General features: G+C 27.8%; 1 protein-coding gene across 2 annotated transcripts in view; it reads left to right on the top strand.

Annotated features, from left to right (window-relative positions):
• LOC129948396 (putative RNA exonuclease pqe-1) overlaps nucleotides 1-17,274 on the top strand; it is a 76,883-nt gene that overhangs the window by 18,169 nt on the left and 41,440 nt on the right. The window contains exon 1 of one of the 2 annotated variants that reach the window (XM_056059387.1): nucleotides 14,488-15,935. The exons of the other annotated variant lie outside the window; for it this stretch is intronic. Within the exon in view, the coding sequence (XP_055915362.1) occupies nucleotides 15,842-15,935 (94 nt within the window). The 5' untranslated portion in view covers nucleotides 14,488-15,841. Of the gene's footprint in view, nucleotides 1-14,487; nucleotides 15,936-17,274 lie in introns of those variants that run through there. 2 annotated transcript variants of the gene reach the window in all.

Here is a 17,274-nt window from a genome sequence, read left to right as displayed (position 1 = left end):
ACAGTCCTGAAGTTCTTATATTTAAACTTTTATTTAGCAATTTTATTTACTCTTGTGACTTTTTATTTGCACTGCAATCCACTTCCTGATTGAATAGCGAATGTTCTATCCAAATTCTTTTATCTTACAAAATTTAAAAAAAAAAAACAAAAACCAAAAAGTATATAAATAAGACAAATAAAGGTTTCCCAATTAAAGAGAGAGAGATTATGGGTTGTTAATATTTATATTTGTTTGTTTTTTTTTTTTTTTAATAAATATTTTGCAATTTTTCTGTTAAATTTAGCAAGAAAAAAGATATTTTTTTTGTTTTTTGGGTTTTATAGCTTTGTATGTGATATTTCAAAAGTCATGTCTCGTGGGTGATTATATAGTCTCTTTAAGATTATAAAAAATATAACAATTATAGCTTAATCACACGAACTCCCTATTTGCTTTTCATATACAAAAGCTAAAGCTACAATGAATAGCAAATCAAATTATTATGAAATGTGATTACAAGTAGATTGTTTTTTAATGAATTTTATGGATAAATCAACTTAATAATTGTAAACAAAAGTGAAATTCATCAAACATTTGAGTTCATCAAAACTAATAATTTTGAACACATTTAAAAATTTGAACAATAACCTAAATTAATCGTTTTTTCCAGTGTTACAATTTTTAACTTGCGAGATACACATACGTATATTTTCTTAACTTCGCTTCTTTCAATACAAAGAAATTTGTTTGGTATTGCTCCCAAGGGTTATTCCTCATAAAACCATTATTTTATTTTAAATATTTTCCAGGAACTAATATACCTATTTAAATAATGCACAAGCTCTCATGTTTAAATAATATTTGATGATAAAAATGTCGACATTTGTTCTGATTTTTAAAATAATATTATTTTTTTTCATAAATTCGATCTCGAAAACAAGTCAACATTTTTTTAGCAAAAATGATAATGAAAAGTGTATTAAAATATTTTTAATACCAAATTGAAAAATTATATATATAAAAAATTAATTTTAAAGAAACCGTTCTAACTACTTAAAAAAAATCTGAAAAATTAAGTTTTTTTTGCGAAATTAAGGGGTATTTACATTTTTGAAGATACAACTATTTTGTTGGTATATTTTTTTTAAAATCTATTCGGATAAAGGACCAAGTTCGTGTTACCAAGTCTTTTTATTCTTTTGCTTCTATAAAATTTGTTAAAACACAAATTTACTATTTTAATGACCAATTATTGAATTAAACAAAGTTAGGTATAGTTATATTTTAATGATCTGCTATTAATTGAATTCTTCTATCTACTATTTAAGCAAGATAACTTCAATATCGGAAAATTCATGGATTGAAAGTATGTAGAAAATTTTGCAGATCCATACAACAGAAGAATAAAAACACAAAATCTATAAGAAACCCTTTTAAAATGCTAACTGCGTACTGGGTGTATGCGTACTTTTATTTTATACTTTCTAAGAAGCTTTAAGGTGTAATTGTAAAAATATGAGCCTTTTGTAGGGATTATCTATTTAGAAAAAGCACGACAAAAACAGTTTTAGAACCAATTTTGACTTTAATTTTTTCTTGTGTTTAGGAGGCACATTTTATTTTCATTTTAAAGTCTTACTTTTGAATTTGTACAATTTTAGAAGAAGAATAAAATATGTTGTTGTTAGCGTGCTGTATTTTCGGTTACATATTTTTAACTTCCCATAGGAAGTTATTGTAATGGGTCCGATAATTCAAATTGACAATTTAGACATTTCTTGACGTTTCAAGGTCCCTAGAGTCGAAATAAAAGATTTTTAGAAGGATGTCTGCGCGTGCTTGTGTACGTACGTTAGTACGTCCGTACGTTCGGGACTTTTTTTTCGTCGTCCATAGCTCAAGAACCAGTAAAGATGTTGACTTCAAATAAATGTTGTTATACAGATAATAATGCAGAAAAATGCAGAAAGGGTTCTCAAGAAAATTGCTTGGGTAGTTTTTTTTTACCATAGGTGGTGTAAAAGGTAAACATTTTAGTTAACCCTAAATATCTCACTAACCAATGATGCTAGAGACTTAAATACAATTTTATATAATATATTGTAAAGTGATACCAAACCAGTATATTTTTGGAAAAAACCAAATGACAGTTTTTTATAAATCGAACAAATTGAAAAAAAAATTGTCACCTCGAAAGTTTTACGAATAAAAAATGAATTCATCTCCAAAACAATTTTGTTCAACTAAAAATGAAGTTTTTAACATCTGGTAAATTTTGAAAAAAATCAAATTGGCAGTTGTTTTATAAAAAATAAAAACCTAAGAAAAACATTACTCAAAGTTAGTAAAAATTGAATTTCGACTTAAATTTCTTTTCAAAACTTTGAGAAATTGGCTTAAAACTACTTTTATACATTAAAAAATATTATTGCCAATATTCAGTCAAATTTTGAGACAAATCGAATGGACAGTTTTTTTTACAAACAAATTTTATATTAAAAATTATAAAAATTGATTTTCGTCTCAAATATCTTTCCAAAACCTTAAGATATTGGCTTTAAACTACCTTAATCTTTTTAAAAATATCGTTGTCAACACTCATTAAAATTTTGGGAAAAATCGAATTGAAAGTTTTTTTTACAAAAAATACAAACCCTAAACAAAAAACTGAATAACAGTTTTTCAAAATTGATTTTCGACTCAAATATCTTTTCAAAACTTTGAGATATTGGCTTTAACCTACTTTTATCTTTTTTAAAAATGTTGTTGTCAAAAACAAATAACTTAAACTTGGTAAAAATTAAAATCAAATAGACTTTTTAAAATTAAAATTGTTGTCTTCAAATTTTGTTTTTACTTCACAGAAAATATTGTTTTCGATATTTAGGAGTTTTTTTTTTAATCCAATAGTCCGTTTTTTCATAAAAAAAATAAAAACTACAAAAAATTGTACGCAAATTCGGTAACAACTGATGTTCAGTTCTTGAAATAAGCTTTTTTCAGAATTCAAATTTAAGAACTCGAAAATGTTATAAAACGTGTCTGAATTTTTGTATTGCTTTTACAATACTTTAACTTAATTTTTTTATTTACTAGGTTTTTCATTTGGCGTTAGGTTCTTTCACCCAAAACCATATCGCCCAAGTTGAAAATGTCATACCGCACAATCAAATGTTAACATTTTATTGTTGGACGATTCGGGCAATATTAAAATGCTAACATTTTTTTGGGTTTTAGGAAATTCCAAATAAAAACAAGCGTTTGATCTTATTGCCCTTAAAAATAACACCTTTATATTTAAAATGTCATGTCGGTCGCCCAAAAGCTTTTTCACAAGATAATTCCCCAAAGCCAAAAACTAACTTCATATTGCCCAAATCCATTTTAAAATATCATTATTACAATTTTTGTTGTTTATTTTAAGGACTGCGACATTTTGAGTATTACATTTTATTGCCCAAACACAAAAAAAATGTCAAACTTGGAACGTCAAAAAAGCATTACAAATATGTTTGTCTTTATTTCACTTCGAGAAATTGAAATAAGGCCAATTTGAAATATAACGAAATGGTTTTCTTGCCCACAATGTTAGCACTATGGACGCAATATAGAATTTGGGGTAGGTGCGAAGTTGGGTGTATGCAAAGTTTGTTTGAATTTAAAGAAGTTTTGCACACACAAAACCTCACTGTTTAAAGTCATCTCAAAGCCCAACCACCAAATCTTTTGGGCGTTACGACACCGAAAGTTGGTTTGGGTGTTATGAAATTGTATTTGTGACGTTTTTTGAGTGATATTTTGTACGACGTTTCTCTATTCGGAGTTTTTGTCATTTTATGATTTTCATGTCGTTGGGTTATAAGGCATAGGAAACGACAAAAATTAAAAATGGTGTAATGCATAAAAAACATGCCACAAAACCCAACCCCTAGTCATAAAACCAAAATTAAAATTTGGGCATTTGTTTTGGGTTTGGTTTTGGAAATGATTTACTCACTTTTTAGGCTTTGTGACCAAAGTATTTAATCCATATGGTTTTTGGTAAAAAGACGCAACGCCTTTTTACTTAAATCATCAATTTTTATTTTATAAATATTGGTAGAATTTAAAAATAAAAAAAATTAAAATCTAACTTAAATTCATTCAACAAGTCGAATGGACTTTGATTTTGTTCACAATTGTTAGAAAAAAGTCTTCCAAAATACTTAATTTTTATCTACATCTACTTTTCTCCATAATAATATTATAAAGAGGAAAGATTTGTATTTTTATATGTAACGAAGCACTGGACCGATTTTAATAACTCTTTTTTCAATAGAAAGCTACATTATCACTGAGTAACATAGGCTATATTTAGTACTAGCGGCCCGTTCCGGCTCCATTTCATCAAACCTTCCCATTCATCAAAACTACACCTAGCTGACAACTGATTGTTAGACCTTTCTTTAATTCTGCTTTCTTTAGATTTGTTTTAAGACTAGCGGTCCATCCCGGCTTCGCACGGGTAGACTTATGTACATCATGTGAATACGTGTTTTTGTAAATATTCATTTCAAAAGTAAAAATAATAATTAAGTTTCCTAACGCTATCTAATAATTATTTATAAAGAACTTTTATAGAATTTTATCACAAATATCCGTGTAAGGATTCTAATTTATTTTTGATGAATGTGACTTTAGGTTCAAAACAATTCTTTGAAAATTAATATTAACTCATTATTTTATGTTTTCTAACGATATAATTAAACATAAACAAACAAGTTAAAATAAATTATTTGTTTTTCTGAGAACTCTGTCAAAATGACATTTTCTGCTAAAGTCAGCAAGGACATGGTAATTAAAGCTGGGCATACAAGCCTTTATTATTATTGTCATATTCAAATTATGAGTACATAAAGGCATATCATTTTATGATTGGGCATTGACTTATGTATAAGCTTTTAATGTAGTGTGTGAAGCTCAATTGTTTTGGTAATTTATGCTTTACATCATGTCTATAAATGCATAATTATAGATGCTTATACATTTCTTAATGCAGGTACATACAATTAAATCATATGCAATGAGTAATTTCATAAATATTTTTGTACTTTCAAGATTGAAATGTAAAATATCATGAAATTCAAAAATCTGGGAAACCGAACCTGCACTTAAAATAAGTATCAACGGAACATTTGCACGCAGATTTCCAAAGCAACAAATATAAATTGTGTGCATATGTAAAAGGTACATATATGGCCAAGAACCATGCATCGTTCAGTGAACTTTCTTCTAAGAAGACGCATTTATACCGGCTTCAGAAAATGTATTATTCCTTAAAATTTAAAACACACACAAAAAAAGTCAAAACAATATCTTTCTCCAAGTTGAAAAGCTTAGTGAGAGTTTTTGTTTTAAAATCCGTTCTAAGTTAATCCCGGAGAATTTTCTCTAAAAGAGTATACGTGTGCATCAAAACGAGAGTCAATTTGAGTCTTAGTAAACAAAAATAAAGCTTTACCTTCTCCCCAATAACCTATCGTATACGCCATACGAATCGAGTATCCTATAGGGAGCAAGACTTTCGCTCTGGATATGACTCTGTCTGTGGCATTCTGCGGGACCACATTCCACTAGCACTCAGATACATTTTCGTGGTCTCCTGGACCATAATATGCGGCTGCTAAAGTGAATTTCATAACAGAAAAGTCTGACGCAATTTCCTTACACAATTACGTAGGTATCTGTATTCGAACCTATACAAAAGATCTTCGACTTAATGTTCATTAGCATTGTAGATGTAACGCAATATTCAGTAATACGCATTATAAAGTGTGATAAACGTCTATTAGAGAGTAGAGATGGCCAACAACAAAAACAGCTAGCAGATAATTGCTTTACAACAACAACTGGACAAAAATAAAAAAAAACTTCAAGAACTCGCAACATCCATCAATATAATAAGATGCACATTGTACGTACAGTACACGCGAGTGACGCAAGAAGTAATAATATTCTTGAAAATCTTGAAAGTATTTATTTTTGGATTTTGATACTTTAAATGAATATATTGTGTGTAGGAATTTATGTACATTTATATTGTTTATAAGTTGCATGATTTGTGTCGTATTCTTGTATTGAACTTATTTAAGTTGACTATTGCGACGCGAATTTTAATTTGTTATTTGTTGTTATCAAAATTATTAATTAATTGAGGAAGTTCATAGACACTTTAGCAAAGAAATTTTAAATTTTTATTAATTTATTAAGATTATGAGTGGAATTTGTTTTTATTTACCTAATAATTTTGAAGTTCAACGATCCTTTGGTAAAGTTTTTTTTTTCGTCGTCCATAGCTCAACAACCAGTAGACATATTGACTTTAAATAAAATTTTATTACACAGATAAAGATGCAGATAGGGTTCTCAAGAAAATTGCGCAGGTGTTTTTTTTACAAAAAAGATGAACATTTTGGTTAACCTTAAATATCTCACGAGCCAATAACGCTTGATAGTTGAATTAAATTTTATATTATATATTGTAACGTAGTACCAAATAAATATATTTTTGAAAAAAAAATACAAATAACGGTTTTTTTTTTTTATAAATCAAAACAACTGAAAAAAAATTAGTCACCTCCAAAATTTTACGAATACAAAATGGTTTTATCTCCAAAACAATTTTGTGCAACGAAGAATAACGTTTTGAACATCAGGTAAAATTTAGAGAAAAATCAATTTGACAGTTTTTTTTTATGAAAAATAAAAACCTAAAAAAAACATTGCTCAAAGTTGGTAAAAATTGGATTTCGACTCAAATATCTATTCAAAAATTTGAAATGATGGCTTCCGACTAATTTTAACTTAAAAGAAATATTATCGACTCAAATAACTTTTCAAAACTTTAAGCCATTGGCTTTAAAATAATTGTATTTTGTTTTTATTGTCAACATTTAGTAATATTTTGAGAATAATCGATTTGACAGTTTTCTTAAAAAAAAATGTTCAAGTTGGTAAAAAGTGATTTCCAACTTAAATATCTTTTCAAAACTTTGAGATAAAGGTTTTAAACTAATGTTATCCTTTAAAAAATATTGTTTTCAGCATTCAGTAATATTTTGAGAAAAATCGAATCTTACAAAAAATAAAAACCTAAACAAATTAATAAAAATTGGTAAAAACAGATTTTCGACGCAATTATCTTTTCAAAAATTAAAAGTATTAGCTTAAAACTAATTTTAATTATAAGAAATACTGTCTTGAATATTCGGTAAAGTTTTGAGAAAAACTGAATTGAGAGTTTCTTAACAAAAAATAAATGCCTAAGAAAAATCGTAAAAATTGAGTTCCGATTTAAATGTCTTTTCAAAACTTTGAGATAAAGGCTTAAAACTAATTTTATCGCATGAGAAATATTGTTTTCAGTATTCAGTAAAATTTTGAGAAAAATCAAATGGACAATTTCTTAACAAAAAATAAATGCCTAAGAAAATTAATAAAAGTTCGTAAAAATTGATTTTCGACTCAAATATGTTTTCAAAAATTTGAGATTATGGCTTCCGACTATTTTTAACTTAAAAGAAATATTATCGACTCAAATAACTTTTCAAAACTTTAAGCCATTGGCCTAAAACTAATTGTATTTTGTTTTTTAAATATTGTTGTCAACATTTAGTGATATTTTGAGTATAATCGAACTGACAGTGTTCTTTTAAAAAATTAAAAACCTAAAAAAAATGTACAAAAGTTGGTAAAAAGTGATTTTCAACTTTTCAAAATTTTGAGAAAAAGGTTTTAAAATAATGTTATCCTTTGAGAAATATTGTTTTCAGCATTTAGTAATATTTTGAGAAAAATCGAATCTTACAAAAAATAAAACCTAAAAAAATTAATAAAAATATTCGACTCCATTATCTAATATTCGGTAATTTCTTTATAAAAATCAAACAGTCAGTTTTATCGTGAATTATAGAAAACATTGACTTTTACGAAATGCTACTAAAATTTTTAAAAATTGGTTTTCGAATAAGAATCTCGTTAACTAAAACAGATTTTGAAATCAAACTCATTTATCATATGCAAAATAAGTTTTAATATTGTTTTTTTTTTAGAGTTTTATTTTTTTTAAAAAACGTTCAATTCGAATTTTTTAAAAATTTTACTAAATGTTGTAAACAATATTTCTTATAAAATAAAATTAGTTTGAAGCCAATATTTAAAATTTTTAAAGAGATATTTGAGTCAAAAATCAATTTTTACCAACTTTTATATAAAAACTGTCAATTCGATTTTTCTTAACATTTTTCAAAATGTTGAAAACAATGTTTCTTATAAGATGAAATAAGCTTGAAGCCTAAATTTTAAGTTTTTGAAAAGATATTTGAATCGATATTCAATTTTTACGAACTTTGAGTCATGTTTTTTTTATATTTTTATTTTTATAAAAAAAACTGTCAATTAGATTTTTCTCAAAGTTTTATCAGATATCAAAAACATTATTTTTCGTTGCACAAAATTCTTTTAGAGATGAAATCATATTTCAGTCGTAAAATTTTGGAGGTGACAAATTTTTTTCAGTTAAACCGATAAATGGATTTTTTTCAAAAATATACGTCTTAGATATCACGTTACAATATATTATATAAAATTTAATTCAAGTCTCTAGCGTTTTTGGTTCGTAAGATATTTAAGGTTAACCAAGCGCTTCTATGAATGTTCTTTAGTATGACCTCGAGCCAAACTTCGGCCTTGCTGTCAAGTATAGAGATTAGTTCTTCAGCCGTACTTTGCGAATGTGGAATGCCTAACCACACTCTATCTTTCCCATTCATCGCATGCTCAGACTGTGTCTTTAAATAATAAGGGTCGTAATATACCCTTGATTGTGCATTTATTATAGGTACAAAAATATAGACGTATTGACTTCAAAACTTTTTCATTCCAAGCAATGAAAAGTGCTGCTAAATCTTATAAAAATCGCTTTTCAACTAGAAGTATCGGGAACAAAAACAGATATTGAAACCAAACTTATTTTATCATATGCAAAATATTATTGTTAACATTAAATTATTTTTTTAGAAAAATTCAATTGACAACTTTTTTTACAAAATACGAAAACCTTAAAATACAAGAAAAAAATTGAAATGGTGTTGTTGAAAAATTCGCAGACCATTTTTTAATGTTTACTAGAAAAAAAAATTCAATAAAACAATAGGTATTTTACTTCAAATATTCGATTGTCAATAACTTTTAGATGTAATTATTATTCCAAAAACTTTTAAGTTAAACTATGAAGAAAACTTAAGTTGAATAATGAACGAAGCCTCCACAGCCTTTAATAAGAGAGTGTAAATCGTCTGTCGTTTACAATCTTTAGTCAAAGGTTTCATCATTCAAATATCAAGTCGCTTGGTCCTCGAATCTTCAAAATATTCGAAAAAGTCGATACAGGTCAACAAGACAATTGAGATCCGGGAGGTGTTACATCTTAATTACCTCATTTAGTTCGCTATTCCAATTTATCTGGATGATTCGGATAATCAAATCCAAAATCCGAATTAATTCTATTATTTTTATCATTATTCTTAGTTATGTTGAAATAATTTGCTTCGTCATGGGTTAAAAGGTCAAGAAGTCAATGTTTTCAGTATAAAAACTATAAACAAACCAATTTATTTCTTTTTCCATTAAGAGAAAAGTCCACAAATCAATTATTATCTATCTACATACGTCAAACGTTCCTAAAATAACATCACAATATTATTAAGCCAACACAAATTTTAATAACCCTTAATTAACTACCTATTCGATCATCCTAAATCCCTTTCCTTTGAACATTTATAGCGTTCACAATACACACACAAAAAACACATTTTTGAAATTTATCAGCCAGTTGCAATAAACCATGAATATAAACTCAAAGGGCATTCGCCTTCAACTTTTACCACACTTTTTGTCGCATACTCAAGTTCTTCGCCGTCCACGACGACGACTACGACATACGACAACGATGTCGTTACAAATAGAAATTAATCAATTTCACTTTTCTGCTTTCCTGTGTTGACGTTTATAAATTTTATTTTATTTTGTACTCATTGTCAATTGAACACTCTCGTCTCAGACTGAGTTGAGTACAAAATCAATTTATTCTTCATATCAAAGGAATTTTTAAACCAGGGGAAACAAAATTCAAGTAGATATTTTTATAGAGACACTCTCTCTTAATCACGTGGTGCGCTTAATGAACTTTTAACTAAAGCTTTTGACATAAGGGCATATGATTTTTTTATGCTAAAAATTGAGATGCATTTTTTGTTTGCATCTTTTTAGAAAACTACGATAATATTTCGAAAACAGGTTCAACCCCATCTGGTAACGAAACTACTAACACGAACCACCAACCAACAACATGACACATTTGGAAGTGCTTGTGGTTTGTTTGAGTTTTACACTTTGGAGCTTTAAGAGACTACCAACTTTATAACTTTGTATATAATATTCATAAAATTAATTTACCTGTCAAACAAAATATTGGTACCATGTGGTACCGGTGTTTTGCTGCGCAATTGTTTTGGTCAGATGTCATTGACTATGTTATGGTATACCAACCACATTTGATAATAAAATAAAGTAATTTGTTTTGAATAAACAAAAAGCAAGTTATTTTATTATACTCTCATACCTTACCTTACCACAATGTCAATAACTTTACCATGGAAAATTATATTACCATCATTGCTTGTGATCAATATTTTTAGTATAAAAATCAAATATGCAAAATTTTTAATAATTTATTGTTAAGGGTTAAACAATTTAGTAGTTTATAATTTGCTAAGTATCTATCAATTAACTGAGGGACTCCAAAATTTAAAACCTTTCTCTTTGTTTTGCTATCTAGTAAATTACTAACGGTCAATCAAACATGTCGATCAAACATGTCTAAAAAGTGACAGTTCGTGAAAACAAACAAACCAAATACATTTAAACGGACCTATTCATTGGAGTTACCAAATGTTGACTGGACTGTAAATTAACTGTTCCAATAAAAATCATTGTGCAGATGTCGTATGGATTTAGAATATTGTTAAAATTTAAAGTAGCCATTCCGTGATTTTAACTTTAAGAAATTATTAAAAGACAGTTAGATCTTAAAATCGTTTAAATTGAGGTACATATATCATCTTTTAAGATCAGTTAATTGCTAAAAATGGCTTCAAAATTTTACTGAATCGTTTAAAATTTTGCGCCAAAGCTTTTAATTCGGAAAGGAACATTCTTGGGCACTTCATCGAAATAGAATTTATAGCAGACAGTATCAAAGTAATTACCTCGAAAATCAGAAATCTGTTTTAAAAAACTAATTGATGAAATTTTCATGTCATTTTGACATTAGGTAAAAAATATACATAGCCTTAAACACATCAAACCTTAAAATAGACAAGACGCAACTTAGTCAACTAAACGGTTATTTAAAACAGAGACAAAATTTTAACCTGGCGTGAAAGCCTCTCTTATTTTCTATTATATAATTTTTGACCATTCAAGCTGAATACGGGTCAGAAATTGATTCGATGATGTTTCATAAAAGTCATAACAAAATGGCTCCTGACATATCTATTTGAATCTATCTTCTTTAAATTAGATACACTTTTTTAAATCATTAAAGTTGCTATTTTTAATAATTATACTAACATAACGACATAACGTATTTGATCTTATTATTCATTACACAAGTGACTAGAGTTTATCAACCATTTTATAATAAAGGGCTCAAGGCCTCCATCGATCTCAAGATTCAAGAAGTTCAACAGATTTGTGTGTACCAAATTCAAACCTTAGAATATACAATTTTTTAAGAGTTCAAATTGAGTTGAAGCATTTATTGCCATTGTTATTTATCATCTTCATCATTATTTTCATTTATTTTTCTTAATTACTGGAAAATCCACTTTTTAACAGGATTAGGATTCCTACCTAGTAATAAAAACAAATGTGACAACAATTTTACAACTGTCATAAAATCGTAAAACTTATTTTTTTTCTTAGAATTAAAAAATATTTTAATTTTTGAAAAAAAAGATTAGTCATCCCATAATAAATAAAAACAAAGCAATATTATTTTTAAAATCAGTTTTATGTTCGATTTTCGATTTCAGAATTAATTTTATCTAAAAAAGTTACATTGTCATAAAATAAACACAGAAATTGTAAAATTCGTTGAATGCCATAAATTCTACTTAGGTCCTTGTTTTTGCCGATAAGCCTTATATTTATTTATGAAAATTGTATAATTAAACTTACTAAAAAAAATTCAAAGAAACAACATGTTTTACTTTGAACCACCCGTTTATTTTGCTTTGTTGATGATGAAGAATGACAATTTGAAAAAAACGTTTGTCTTGACAATTTATCGTTTGACATTTAATGCAAGTGCTATATGGACGCATATGTATTTTAATAGGCGCGTTCGATGACCTGCGTTGAATCGATCCTTATGTGTTCAACAGTACTAGTTGTAAGCGAGCTGTTGAACTATCGAATTTATGTTTTTATTAACTATAAAATGTTGATAACAAATTAATTTAATAGCAGCTAGTTAGTGATAAAATTGTATTATTGAAAATTCAAAGAATCAGGCTTGAATTCAATCTTTTATGACTTTGATTTAATGATTTTTATCACCAATCATAGGATCCTAACAATTTATTACTTTCATTTGCATTCAGTTTAAGTCTTTGCGATCATTATGTGAACGTGATTTATTATGATTGCAAAAACTGCAAAAGTACCTTTACAAAGACTTCAAACAATATGCAAAAATTCGAATCAATGTAAACGTATACCCATAAAATCTTAAATGGATTTTTCATTGATTTTTGTGTGCAAAGATGAAATGTCACAATGTGTCGTAAGTCAAACCATCGTCTTATGCACAACATCTTATAGCAAATAGGTTTTTTTGTTAGAATTAATAAATCAAACATCATTTATTTGTCACAGTTAAATAATACAAAACGTTAGGCAAGTTTATATTCTTGGATTTCGTAAAAATTGTTTAAGTCAGATTGACAAAACAGGAGGATAAAATATAAACAGGTTGACAGAACAGAAGATATGAAGATAAAATATAAACTAAATTCACAGTTTTATTCTTATGTAGCAATAAAATTGTTAATTTCTTTGTAAAGTATGCAACAGAGAATATTTCTTTAAAAAATCGAACCTTAAAAACTCTATTAAAGTTTCTTACAGCAAAAACAAGAAAATTGTATAAGAAATCTTGTTTCTATTTCTGAGAACACATAAATCCCCCACAATTGTGGCTGACATATTAAATAGTTAAGTTAAAACAACACATTTAATTCTTAAAATAACAATCTACTACACCACGCTCACAAGCCAGAATTATAGTACAACAAAAAAGCAAATTTATAGTATGCGATATAAACGAAATTTTGCTTTGTAAATGCAATAATTTAGTTATGAAAAAATGGGTATGTTTCTTCCAAATAAATTACCTAATTTAGTTTCAGTTTGAAGTCCTGTCAAATTCTTACACAAAAAAAAAATTGACAGACCAACACATTCAAAGCAATAGAATAAACTTAATTTCACTTGAGAATTGAAATAAACAAGTCTTAATGAATATACTTAACATTGAAATGACTTAAAACTCTACATTTCTTCGAATTCCTTTAAACGTCAGCATTTTCAAATTAATTTTTATTTTATTTCCCGCCAAATTGTCTTCATTTTGTAGTGTAACGCATAGCATCGCTTTCCAATATTACTTAAATTAAATTAACTGTAAAATCTAAACGGAAATTCTATTTTGAAATTTCCGTTTCGAAGAACTGCAGTACCATTCCACAGAACTCTATGAGCTTTTCGAAATTGCAACTTTCCTTTTCGAATCTCTGCTTTTAGTGTGTAGCTTTTAGTTTTTTTCCTATCCAAACAAACCATGAGTTCTTCTCTTTACACTTTATTAAAAAAAAAAAGAAACCAAAAGCTCAAACAACGCGCACATGGTCTGGTCTTTCAAAAAAGTAAGAGGAATGCAAGCGGCATTATTTCTTTACGTCTACGTCACATGGAATTTCTATTGAATGAAGGTGGTGTATGGTGTGGTGTGGTGTGGTATGGCTGACATTTCAATAGAAAAGGGGGTCTGTCAACTATCACACCATAAAAGTAATCCAAAAGCTAAAAATTCAATACCGACTTCACCGAATTCATCCGTCGACGGCAACGACGACGGAGTGAGAGAACTGAACTCACTATCGTGAGAATCACTGAGAGTCAAAGAGAAACCGGAATGTTGAAAGAGAAAAAAAAATCGTTTTTAATTCAACAATAAATAAAAAAGAGTAAAAAAAAAACAAATAAATGAATGAATAAAAAAAGAACTAAATTAACATTTTTTGCTTATTCGTTTGGTTGTTTTTGTTATTTTTTGTTTTTTCATTTTGCGCGAACTCAACTCCTCAACTTGCGTTGCGACGATATACGTTCGATGCCGCCTCAACTTCGAATTCAGTTGGTTGAAAACTTTTCGCGTATCAACTTCAGTTTAAACTTTCGTCCATGTTTAAGCGGTTTTCATTTTGATTTCTATTTACAAAACCGTTAATATCGTTCGGCGTGCGGCGTGTTTATAAGAATAAAAAAATTCACTCGCAAAAAATTAAACGACTTCCTGTTCATACGTTTTTCCTTATAGAAATAACTTAAGTGTTATTTTGTGTTTGTTTTATTTTCAACAGAAGCAGGGGGAGCATTCAACCCCCTTTTTGTAATAAAGTCTCGTGACTTACTCGCTAAGTTATACGTTAGAACGTTTTATTGATTTTTTCTTCTTCTTCATCGGTCGCGTGACTTTTCCCTGACGTGGTTTTATGTGGATTACTTACTTGAATATTATATCAATTTAATCGATAAAGGATATAACACTATATTACATCATAAAGGACATTTTATCTTTTCAATTTTCTGTGACATTTGTGAAAATATTAAATGAAGTGCTTGTGACAAAAGACGTTAAAAGTGACATTTAAAAAAAATTCAATTTCTTAAATCGACATCAAACATTAGCAGCTGTTCCTTTTTTAGCTAATTCTATTTTTAAATGATCATGGAGATATCATTTAACTGGAATCGATTGATGATTAAAAATTATTTTAATATTTTCAAACATAATAAGGACTTTTTGTTCAGATTTATAACTATATAAAAATAAATCAAGACAACAAACAAAGAAGAAAACCAGAGAAAAAACAAGAACAAGGACTATAGTGACACATGATCGGTTTTTGCATAACAAAGAAATATAAAAGGAACATCAGAACAACATATTTGGTATAAAACAGGAGGACAAACTAAAGGAACAACATCCAACTACGCAATAAAGAAAAGGAGAACAAAAATTCAAACAATAAACCATCTGCTTTCATATCCTGTGTGGAGGATTTTGAAAAAAAAAAAAATAATAAAAATTGGGACACAAGTCGCACATGTTGAAAGAAGTTTTATTGCCTTCTCTTTCTTAAGGATATATAAAATACATACAATAAATGATCTGCACTCCTTAGGCTTAGATACCTGAAACTGGAATTGTATAAACGAGCACGTGGTTAATTAGTTGCTGCTGGAAAATAAATCAAGGATTACATTTCTTTCAGGATCATCTTCATCATCATCAGTTGAAGTTTGTCATTCGGGTTCGAAAGATCATAACAATAATACATTTATTGTTTCAATTATTTATAAAAAAAATAAACCATTTTTTGTTTTAAGAAAGTGTGCCTCTTTTTGAAATCAAAAAGGATATTTTTTAATTCTGTGAACAAAAAACTAAAACACAATCAAATACAGCATCAAAATGGATCATATGGATATTACCAGTTCAGCAATGATAATAGTGCCTGTTATAGCACTTTGCATTGCTGCGTTCTTTGCTCTCCGAAGGACGAAAAGTAAGTCAATATTTAATATTTAAAAAATATATATTTTCTAGGAGTGTTATCAAAATAAATAAGTTTTGTCAAAACTGTCAAAGAAATTGTAATCAATAGTGGATGAAATATTTAAAAATGTCGCGCGGTTTAAATATTTTCGAGCTCTAAAAGTGGTGACATTAATTATTAGTGAAAATTCTTAAGATACCCCTTAATTCTTATAAGATTGTGAATTAGTAGTGAGTACGAAAACTTTCGATTTTTAATTCTTTGGTGTGAAAGGATTTATTTGGAATACATTTGAAAGCAATTGATCTGTTCGTTTTTAGTCTGAACGTTTGTACCATTCAATCAGTCCTAACAAAAAAAAATTGGAAAAAAATCAGCGTGTTCAGAAAATAACGACCAAGATCTTAAGAATTTGGCTTCGTCAAAAAGTGAGTCCAATATTTGTTGACCTAACGAAAAATAAAATTATTGGCAAAAATCAGCTTATTAAGTGTGTTTCAGAAAATAACGATCAAGACCTTAAGAATTTGGCTTCGTCAAAAAGTGAGTCATTGACATTTTGTTTGACCACCTTGTTCATCAAACAGATCTTATTTTGCTCAAAATGCGTAGTATATCTTTTGACGAAAATCCTTTCTTTCTAAAAAGCCTTTATTAGTTTTCAACCTTTTTGGGTATTTCATTAAGTAAGGACTCAACTTTCGAAAGTGGAGAAATGTGTTTTTCAGCTAAAATGTTGTAAACTTAAATTATATACGAAATTTGGCACATTGTCAACAACACCAACTTAAAATTTCTTCAACGAATTTAAGGCTTAACAGCTGAAACACAATTTTTGCAAAATGTCAGAATACTTTTGACCGATATTTTGAAGCACGGGAATAAACATTTATGTGTTTAAAATAATATTTGTATGTATCAAAATTCTTCTTAAATTTCAATTTCCAGTAAATCACCAATCATCGGTATTTATACATTCCTCCTGATATTTATTTTACTTTTGAATGATATCGTAAATAACAAATCTTAACAATTTGTTTCCGGTAGAAATAAAATGGTTAATAAACCTGCCGACAAAATAAAATCATGGAATCATTGAATTCACGAGTAAACTACAAAATTTAATCTCATCATTTTTACCTATAAAACAATACATATCTTTCACTAGCTTACTAAGCCTTTTATTTTTCTTAACATCGAAATTTTGTTAAATTTTCTTTATCATTATGAATCAATTATTTTATAATTGTTACCATAGGACATCAATAACATTTGTTTTCTTATTTAATTTACTATCAGGAACTTGACACAATGATATGACTTTTATTTTAATATATCTTAGATGTGA

The sequence above is a fragment of the Eupeodes corollae genome, chromosome 2 (assembly GCF_945859685.1).
Source record: "Eupeodes corollae chromosome 2, idEupCoro1.1, whole genome shotgun sequence".
NCBI lineage: Eukaryota > Metazoa > Arthropoda > Insecta > Diptera > Syrphidae > Eupeodes > Eupeodes corollae.
Note: the sequence above shows the minus strand (reverse complement) of the source record. Positions and strands in the feature narration are given on the sequence as shown.